Source organism: Oreochromis niloticus, linkage group LG12 (assembly GCF_001858045.2).
Source record: "Oreochromis niloticus isolate F11D_XX linkage group LG12, O_niloticus_UMD_NMBU, whole genome shotgun sequence".
Taxonomy (NCBI): domain Eukaryota; kingdom Metazoa; phylum Chordata; class Actinopteri; order Cichliformes; family Cichlidae; genus Oreochromis; species Oreochromis niloticus.
Window position 1 is genome coordinate 6580139 of NC_031977.2, and position 10903 is coordinate 6591041.

Sequence of the window (10903 nt, forward strand, 5' to 3'; positions counted from 1 at the left end):
AACACTGGTAGCCAGCATGTCATGGAATGGGTGGGAGGTATTATCCATGATTGTCCTTATCTTGGACAACATTCGCTTCTCAGACACCACCCTAATGGAGTCCAGCTCCATCCCCACAACATTACGGGCCTTGTGGATCAGTTTATTTAGTCTGTTGGCATCTGTGACCCTCAACCTGCTGCCCCAGCATGCAACAGCATAGAGGATAGCACAGGCCTCAACAGGGATACAACAAGATAACATTAATTAGTAGGGATAGTGAAAACTTCTGTTTACGTTTGTTAGCCACTTGGCTTTGATAGCAAACAGTAGACACTGATGTAGCTTACTGAATCTTTTGGACCGTGTTCAGCACAATAATAATTAGTCAGTGTCAATTGTTGATTTGTCCTATTCTGATTGTATTAGTCGTTTGCTGTTTGTTAGGGGGGGGCGCCAGAGGAAGTGTTCGCCCAGGGCGCCAAACAGCCTAGGACCGCCACTGTTTGCACCAATCAATTGTTTTTCATCTTCAGCTGCATTCACACAGACAACTATAAGCCTCAAGTCTTCATGAGCCAGGAGCCAGCAGCAATCAATAAATGGGTAACTTATTATGGTATGTATGCATATCATCCCGAAACAACAGGAGCATTATAATCACATCCAGATGGACCAAATTAAAATTTTATCTCATACTTCTAATGTGATTTGGCCCCATATGCATAAAACTGAATTGAACTACATTTAATTTCTTTTGTAAATTTATCTATTAATATCTTACATTTCCAATTTTATGAATAAAAATAAATGTGGATATTATAGGCATATAAAGCAACTGATGGCTCGGTCATTGTGGCTTTTTATAAAACAGGAATTATGTTTCTTATTTTGTTGGTTTGTTATTTTTGTTGGTTAAGTGAACATGCCCAATACAGTTATAATAAAGGTCGTCAACGTCACAGTTATCTTAGAACATACACGTCAAATTTCCTTTCTTCAAACTTTCCTTCCCTAAATGTAAGTGACTGACAAAAAAGAAAAATTTACCAGACAAGATTAAAAACATTTTAAAACTGGACATGTAAATGATGTTTACTATTATGTCTGCGCTTTACGGAGCGGAGATGTGAAAATTACTAAATTACTTAAAGAAAAAAAACTTCTATACCAGAGCAATAACTGAAAAAACAATATACAATAACACAGTACAGACTCACTATCCACTAACCTATTCAGCTGCTTGTGAATGCAAATATGTAATCAGTCAATCACACGCCAGAAAAAAAAAAAAAAAAAAAAAAGGTGATTTAAGTGACTTTGAAGGCAGCATTGCTGTTGGTGACAGATGGGCTATTTTACGTTTTTCAGACACTCCTGATCTTCTCAGATTTTCTCAGGAATTTACAGAGAATAGTCCAAACAGAAAAGCGAAATAAACATTTCCCTGGGTAAAAATGCCTTGTTGATGCCAGAAGTCAGAGGGGCATGGCCATGCTGAAGGCAAGAGGAATTCTAAGCCAGTTTCTCAACCCAGCCCATCTGATATCAAAAACCACAACACATTCAAAGTCAATTAAAAGTCGCCTTTCTTGCCCGTTCCGATGCTCGCTTTGAACTTTGAAATGAGACCACTTGGACAGCGGTAATGATAAATAATTTTGAATAGGACATGTGGAGAGGGTGAGCAGCTCCACAGTGAGACCCACCACATGTCTTTTAGATCCAATCCCCTCTTCACTTTTTAAAACACTTTATGGATTTCTTGAAGCTGAGCTTTTATACATGATGAATTGCTCTCTTCAGTTGCGTGTCTTCCCTGCTGCCTTTAAAACGGCGGTGGTGAGGCCCCTTCTGAAGAAGAGCAATTTGGATTGTAATGATTTTAATAACTACAGACCTGTATCCAACTTACCATTTTTAAGTAAAATTTTAGAAAAACTTGTTTTTACTCAGATTAATGACTTTTTGAATGATAGACAGATCCCGGAGATATTTCAGTCTGGATTTAGGGTGAACCACAGCACAGAGACCGCTCTCCTAAAGGTTTTAAATGATCTTAGATGTAACTGGGACGCCCAAAAGCTCTCAGTCCTGGTGCTACTGGATCTAAGCGCAGCCTTTGATACAGTAGACCACGCTATTCTTTTAAACAGACTGAAACACATGGTGGGCCTCTCTGGTGCTGTACACAGCTGGTTCACTTCCTATCTCTCAGACAGAACTTTTATGGTGAGTATGGATACATGCTCCTCTATGATCCATAAAATGACATGTGGTGTGCCTCAAGGGTCGGTTTTAGGCCCTGTACTTTTTAATTTGTATATGCTCCCTCTTGGCGGTGTCATCAGGAAGCATGGAGTGAACTTCCACAGTTACGCTGATGACACTCAGCTGTACATCTCCGTGTCTCCTGATGACACCAGACCAATGGATGCCCTTTTTAACTGTATTCTAGATATTAAATCTTGGATGGCAGAAAACTTTTTACAGCTTAACCAGGACAAAACTGAAGTTTTAATCATCGGTCCTGAGGCTCAGAGAGAGAAACTCTTGTCTAAATTACAGGCATTTTCACTATGTCCTTCGCTACAAGTGAAAAACCTGGGTGTTATTCTTGACTCTGAGCTTGGTTTTATCCCACATATTAAACATGTAACCAAAATTGGATTTTATCATCTAAAAAATATAGCCAGAGTCCGCCCTATTCTCTCTCGGGCCAACACGGAGATGCTGATGCATGCTTTTATTACCAGTCGCATTGATTACTGTAATGCCCTGCTCTCTGGTCTCCCCAAAAAGAATATTTCACCTTTACAACTTTTACAAAACTCTGCAGCTCGTGTGCTGACGAAGACCAGAGGGCGGGCCCACATTACACCGGTTTTAGAATCGCTGCACTGGCTCCCCGTGTGTTTCAGGATCGATTTTAAAGTTCTTTTATTGGTTTTTAAATGTCTTAATGGTCTTGGGCCTTCTTATCTCTCAGATCTGCTTTTACCATATGAAACCTCGCGGACCCTGAGGTCCTCTGGTAATGGCCTTTTGAGTGTCCCTAAAGTCAGGACACATACTCACGGAGAGGCAGCTTTTCAGTGGTATGGTCCTCGTCTGTGGAACAGCCTGCCGGAGGAGCTCAGGGCCGCAGAGAACGTACATGTTTTTAAGAACAGGCTCAAGACCCACCTTTTTAATTTAGCTTTTACCTAACGTTTATTTATTTTATGCTTATTTATTCTATCCTGTTATTCTATTTATATTATTAATTTAGTTTTTACCTAATATTTATTGATTTTATTCTTATTCATTTTTTATCTTCTTACTCTATTTATATTTATACTGTATCCCATTCTTATTTATTTTATCATTTTATCCTGTATATATTCTTATTAGGTCATATCTCCAGTGTTTCCTCGGAGGGGGCTCTCTGCACCGGGGCTGTGATCGACCGTGGCTGCTGGGGCTCTGTGGGTCTTCTCAGCCTGGCTGGGGGGCTTCTTTGCCTCCCTCCTGCTGTGTGCCCAGCCTGGAGGCTGCGGTCTGTGACCGGCTCCCGGTGCAGCCGGCTCCCTGTGATAGTGTTTCCTCACCTGGCTCATGTGTGCCCAGCCCAATTTTACTTTTTAAGTGTGTGTGTGTGTGTGACTGATTGATTGATTGGTTTACAGAATTTAATGTGGTTTTTATACAGCACCTAACTAACTGCAAATTACACATCAGACGCCATTGCTGCTGCCCTTCACTATTCCCTCTCCCATCTGGAAACGAAGACTTATACATCAAAGTACTTTTTGTTGATTACAGCTCCACCTTCAATACAGTCATCCCTTACGAACTCACTCACAAGCTGGCAACACTCTGTGGCTGGCTACTGGACTTTTTGACTGGCAGGCCCCAGTCCGTCAGGATCGGCAACAGGACTTCAGCCAGCATTATTACAAACACTGGTGTTCCACAAGGTTGCGTCCTCAGTCCCATCCTCTACACCCTGTACACCCACGACTGTGTCACCTCCAACAAAGATAACATCATTTTGAAGTTCGCGGACGACGCTGCAGTGATTGGTCGCATCACTGGAGGGGACAAAGCAGCTTACAGGAGAGAGGTGGCCGGTCTGGTGTCATGGTGTGAGGACAACAACCTCACCCTCAACACTGATAAGACAAAGGAGATAATAGTGGACACGAGGATGAAGAGGAGGCCTCACCAACCGCTGTTTATCCGGGGCTTGAAGTGGAGAGGGTGAGCAGCTTTAGATACCTGGGCGTCTACATCTCTGAGGACCTCACCTGGACACCGAACACCACACAGCTGGTCAAGTCCAGAGTCCAGAGGAGAGCTGCCTCCATCCTCAAAGACCCCACACACACCCAACACGGACCGTTCACACTTCTGCCCTTGAGACGAAGGTTCAGAAGTGTGAAATCCAGAACATCCAGACTCAACAACTCCTTCTTCCCCACTGCTATCAGGCTCATGGACAGCTGACCTATTTTTGAACAGTAATAATAACTTTTGCACATCAGGTCATCCTGCATATTAAGCTCATTACTCTTTTACACACATCTCTGTTTCACACTTCAATATTTTGTCTTCTTTTTTGTCTTCATTTATTTATTTGTACTATTTGTATTTTATATGTTGTATTTCTATTGTACATATTAATCAGCATCTGTGTGTGGACAGCAAAGAAAGAATTTCATTGCACAGAGAAATGCCTTTTTGTTCTTTGGACACATGACAATAAACACTTTGAATTTTGAATCTTGAAATTAAGCACCTAATATCTGTGTTTTCCCAATTTGATAAGACATATTTCAGTACTCCAAAACACTTTTATTAGACTGCCAACATGCTTACAAGTAGTAAATCCAGGTTAGTGGATCATAATTAAACATAACTCTGTGGCAAACGCAGAGTTCAGCAGGCCATCAAGGAAGAAGTGACGTGCATTTCTGCAGTGTAAAGATGCACAAATCATTGTCTCCTTAATCTACAGTCACACAAAGCGCCAGGAAAATCTTTGGTGATGTTCTCAGGTGATTCTGATGCTTACTTCCTCGTGATGTCCTCCACACCATCAACCCTCTGTCCTCCTCACAGCTTCTTCCTCAGCTTGCCTTTCTTATGGCCACCCCTTCCAAAACCTGACTTTTTCACTTCTCCGAGCCACTTTTTGTTCTTGGAGTGGAGCTTGCTCATCCCCCCGCCCTGCAGGAACTGGTGCTTCTGCTTTTTCTTGATGTGATCTGATCACATCAAGATCTGATCCTTTGTTTTCAGCTCCGAGCGTGCTTTGTGGTCACCGGAGCTCTGTACGTTTGGACCTCGTCGGCCACGGCCACGACCTGGGAGAGGCACGACACAACAAAGAGGTTGGAGGTTATAGCTTGCAAGGCTGGAAGAGTGACGTTAAGTATTTACTTTTAGACTTGAGTTAAAACATGGTGGCTGATGGTCTATATTTAACAGGCAGACGTGTTTGTGCTATTCATTTTGATGCCGTCCTACCTCTTGCTGGCTTCCTGCCTCCTCCGCCTGTTTCTCCGTCTGATCCAGATCCTGTATCATCAATCTTGTATTTTTTCTTCCACTCCTCATAACTGACATGTTGTCAAGTGATACAACATCTTCACAGTACAGCTTAACATTGTCATAGGAGTAGAGAAGAGGGTCATTGAGAGCAGCACACAGAGAAGCTTTTTGTTGGAAGGATACAAGTTCTTCCTGTTCTTCTTGTTACTGATAACCTGACCGCTGTCTGTTTTGATCTTCTTCTTCTGGTCTTCTTTTCCCGTTTCTCTCACAAAACGCTTCTTCTTACGGTCCCTAATAAAACAAAGGGGGAAAAAAGACTTTAAATTATAGTTTTAAATGACCATTTTATGGATATTGAGTCAAACATAGGGAAATTTGTACCATTTCATCATTTTTTTCTGCTGGTTAAGGCGATCGCCTTCATCTCCCATGAGATCAAGGACAGCTGAAGAGGCCTGCTGTTCAAAAGCACTGCCCTCTCCACCGAGACTCAACCTGTCGACGCGTAACACAGGACAAAACAGCATAAAACACAAAGCCATTCACATTTTTTAAAGAAACAGATGCAACAGTTTAATGCCTCACCCTCTCTCAGAGTCAAAGTCTTTAGGTCTGTAAGGGATATAATACTCTTCATCTTTGCCTGACTGCCTTTTTTTCTTGGTCTTTGGTCGTTCTTCACCATCTTCCTGCTGACCTCTTCTTTTACCACTTACCACCTCTGAAAACACCCCCTGGTGGAAATGGAAAGAATTACATGGTACAAAGTGACAAAACATGATACAGAGATCCTACTATCTTCCTCTTCTAGTTTGTATACAACATCAGCTACATCAAAACTGCATTTTATTTTGCTTCATCTCCATCAGACAGCACAAACAACTTTCTCTTTTTGACTCAAATATTGGTTTTGAATGAAAATGATGAAACAATCCTGGGTGTTTATTCAACTTGTGAGCAGGTTTCTAATCCACCGTACTATTATTATTGACACTAGTACATGTTCATGCTGCTGGCGAACTAATACACTTAAGAACATAAAGCAAAGCAAAAAAGTGAAAAGTAGGTCTTGCCTATATAAATAAACATAAGACAATTGTGAGACTTTGACATAGTAACATCTGCAGTAATATTTACACCTCTGATGACATCTCACAAGGGTTAGCTTTATTTTGAAACCAAGATTGTTTACACAAAGTTTGTAATTGCAGAGAAATACTCCATTTATTTTGGTCATTTCATTTTCGAGCAGGAAGCTCACCTTTTTTGTTATACCCTTTAGATGAATAGAGAGTTTTTTAATTAAATACATATTCTTTAAATAATGTTCCCTCTTATAAAAAGTAGGATAATTAATTTTTTTTTAAATAAAACAGAAAAATGTCTGTTTTTCTGTTGTCTGTTATATAACATTAGGTATGTTCGTGGCAATTAATTTCTTAATCAGCAAAACAGGTCATTTAAGAAACAGTTAAATATTAAGTTAAATTTGAAAACAGTTTAAAAAAAAATATCCCCATTCCAAAATTTCACACGACAATCTCATTGGCTCACGGAGTGATGATGTCACAAGGTCGCCTTAAGAACCTTTAATCCTTTGAAGTTTTTTCCATAAATAGGGGTGAGACACAGCTATTCTTAGTTCGTTTCTTCGCAGCATTTGTGTTTGCAGCCTTCAAACGTTCACCACAGAAAGTTTTGGAAAGCTTTTCAGAGTCGTTGTGTACAACCTTCAACATGTATCCAACAAGACACCAACCAAAACAAAATGAACACGCCGCTTCTCCTTCCTGGCGTGGCCGGCCAATTTCCCCAAATGACCTCTTATTCATCCAAAGGGCATTACATGACAGTAGGAAGGAAAACTACCACCTCCAGAATAAAATTCAAAAAATTGAAGAAGAGAAACTTCAACTGGAGGAGAAGTGTAGACAGATGGAAGCGCAAAATAAAAACCTGGAGGAAAGACAACAACGCCAGCCCGACATAGAAATTATTAATGAGGGCTGGGGAATCAGGTTTGGACAAGCCCGAGAGCAGATCGTCTTCTTGATTAAAGAAAACAAGCAGAAGACGGCGGAACTAAAGGAGATGTCCAACCAGCTTCAAGACAGCAAAGCTACTGTTGAGAAGACAGAATGGGATCTCCAATATATGGACCAAATGAATCAGCTGCTCCAAACAAAGTTTGATGAAGCTGTGAAAAAAAATAAAGAAATCCTCCAACAGAAGGAAGAACAGGAGACAAAGCAAATAGACTTGCAGCACAAACTCAAAGTCACGGAGGAAAAATACAGAATGCTGACAGAAAAGTTGGATGAAACAGTGCGCCAAAATAAAGTCCTTCTTCAAGAGAAAGTGCAACAGCAAGAAACATTGAAAGAAGAGAAACGTATTGTCAAAGACTTTGAGAGTAAAAATCTAAAACTGCAACAGTTTTGTAATGAACTGAAGAACAAAACAAGTGAACTAGAAGGGGAAAAGGAAAAACTGGACAAAAGATGCTCACAGATGCAGAAAAGGATCGATCACATGGCAAGAAACAACTCAGAGCTCACTAAGGGGATATTGTTGGAATACAACAACTTGAAGCGCAAACACACTGAAATGCAGGCGCAAAAGCAACACCAAGACAAAATACATGACGACCTGCAGCGTACTCTCCAAGACATCCACAGAAGAAATGAGGAGTTAGAAGACATGTACAAAGAAGTACAAGAGAGAAATGCAGACATGCACAAGGACAAACTAATGCAGGAGGCAACATCCAAAGAACTCAAAGAAAAGCTTGAAGAAAAACAAGCAACATTAGATGAGGTGGAGCAAACATGCAAGAAACTTGACAAGCAAAACGCAGAAACAATCGATCAGTTGAGAACCCTCATCCTGGAGAAAAAGGCGCTTGTGGAAAAGTCCATGAAAAAGAAGAAAAAATGCTTCCGCTTGCCCTGGAGGAGGGACTCTACTGCTTCACCTGATGTAGCCTCGTCTTGCTCCACCTCTGTCCTTCCCCCAACCAGTCCCGGCAGTTGACTGTCCCCTCCTGAGCCTGGTTCTGCCGGAGGTTTCTGCCCGTTTAAAGGCAGTTTTTCCTCCCCACTGTCGCCTAGTGCTTGCTCAGAGGGGATTGTTGGGGTTTTCTCTCTTTTACCTTGTTTCATTAGTTACTTGTTTAACATTTTTGTTCTTACTTCATTTTACCTTGTTTCATTAGTTACTTGTTTAACATTTTTGTTCTTACTTCATTTTACCTTGTTTCATTAGTTACTTGTTTAACATTTTTGTTCTTACTTCGTTTTACCTTGTTTCATTATTTACTAGTTTAACATTTTTGTTCTTACTTCATTTTACCTTGTTTCATTATTTACTAGTTTAACATTTTTGTTCTTACTTCATTTTACCTTGTTTCATTATTTACTTGTTTAACTTTTTTTGACTTGCTTGTTTATAATAAACCAATTGAATTTATCTTTTGAGTATTTTTCGTCTAATCTTTACAGAATTTTTCAAAAACATTCATATCTGTCGCTTATTTTCTTCTTGAAACCTCATAAATGGTGAAGGAAAAACCCTGGAACATGGTTTGAAACACTGAAATTGTTTCAGCTCAAACCGCCAAAGTCATACGTGCGTGTGTGTGTGTGTGTGTGTGTGTCACAGGTGACACGGTGTCACTGATTAGGTCATCATGTTTAGGCTCATTCACTCAAGAAATTATTTAGGCCAAATCTTTAAAACTGTATCATTGCATACACATTTTCAATTCATTTCAATCACAAATGCAGAAATAATTATTTGCAGTATCTTATCTCATTTATTATGAGAACGTCATGCCTGATCATTTGCACCCACACCATCAAAAATGGGGGCAAAAGGGAGGAGATCGCATTTAATCGGTTATAACAAGAGGTCAGAAATATAAGTGCTGCAGAAACCTCTGAATCTCAGCTAAAAGCTCATGTAAACCATTTCTACAATCACAAAACAAATCGAAGTCACCAAACAGTTAAAAGAGCAGTTACGTCACCATGAATCTGTGGACAGGTAATATCCATATTTTGATTTATGATTTCCTGGAGTTCAATGTGTGTGCTTAATCCTTTATGAAACTGATCTGAACCTGCAACTACAACGAACCAGGGAGGAAAGAAAGAAACAATACTTCACCCATGCTTACATTTAGATCACTCTCCTCCTTTTCTGTGATGTCACAGTCAGCAGTAGTGGTGGGGTTGATTGGCTGCTGCAGCCTGCTTTCTGCAGCTCGGTCCTCTCTCTGCTTGCTGAATTTGTCCACTAGCCGAGTGTCTTTAAAGCGTTTGCCTTTTTACCTTCATCTGATCACTGACCTTTGAATCCACATCCAAACGAATCAGAACAGGTTCTGTCAGGCCTGGGAAAAAAGTTTGTATACACCCGTGTGAATATAATTAGGATTATTTGCCTTTAGATGCTAAAAAATATGGAAGCTAAGTTGAATGAATATGTTTTATGATGAGAAAATAAGCCAGAAAATCTTTCAGAAACTACACCGTGGAGGGTCAATTTATTAAATTAACCCAATGTGTAAAGAAAACATTACTTCTTTAGTTATAAACAACAAACACGAAAACACCAGACATTATGATACAGACTTAAGTCTCACACACAACCTGTCGACAGGGGAGGGGCCCCGGCTGCTTCCAAATAGAGCACTTTTCATTCATAATGTTGTAAATCCAAGCCCATTCATGATTTTAATCCTGGGTTGTGCGAAATCCCAGAAATAAACCCTAGACAAAGTGAATCTGTGAACTAAGGTGTAGATTTATTAAGTTATGTTGTGGTGATCCTCGGGTTGGGGGATGGGTGTTCATACTGGAGTGCAAAATTAAAACCAATGGAAGATGGACAAGAAAAGTTCAAAGCCATCAGGTGCTCAGTTTAAAAAAAAGAGAGAGAAAAGAAGAGGAGAAACGAGCAAAAGATCCAGGTAAGCATACAGGTAAGCAGATGTGTCATTGGATAATGGCAGGTCATGTATCCTGAAACAATCAGAACCACAATCAGAATACTTTATTAATCCCTAAGGAAATTATGTGGGTTACAGTTGCTCCAAGAAGAAATTGTAAAAATAGTAACAGTAACAGATTAAACTCCAAACAATACATTATATTACAGATTTTACACATTTAAGAAATAGCACTAATATGTACAGATCACTCAATTATAAATATCAAGGATTAACAGAGGTAATTATAAATAAATATCAAGAAAATTGACAAGAATATTACAGAATAGAAAAGAGCATGTATAAAAAGGGTGTAAGTGTATTAGATGGAGGAGTTGTACAGGGAGATGGCCACAGGCAGGAATGATTTCCTGTGTCGTTCAGTGGTGCTTTTTG

General features: G+C 40.0%; 1 protein-coding gene across 1 annotated transcript; it reads right to left on the reverse strand.

The window, feature by feature from the left end:
* Positions 1-4794: 4794 nt before the first annotated feature.
* LOC109204405 (ATP-dependent RNA helicase DDX54) lies at positions 4795-10518 on the reverse strand. The gene is made up of 7 exons (XM_019365239.1): positions 10500-10518; positions 9695-9840; positions 6103-6251; positions 5899-6012; positions 5698-5808; positions 5491-5582; positions 4795-5327 (listed from the first exon to the last, which is right to left on the reverse strand). The coding sequence occupies exons 1-7, from the start codon at positions 10516-10518 to the stop codon at positions 5233-5235; spliced, it is 726 nt and encodes a 241-aa protein (XP_019220784.1). The 3' UTR covers positions 4795-5232.
* Positions 10519-10903: the final 385 nt, after the last annotated feature.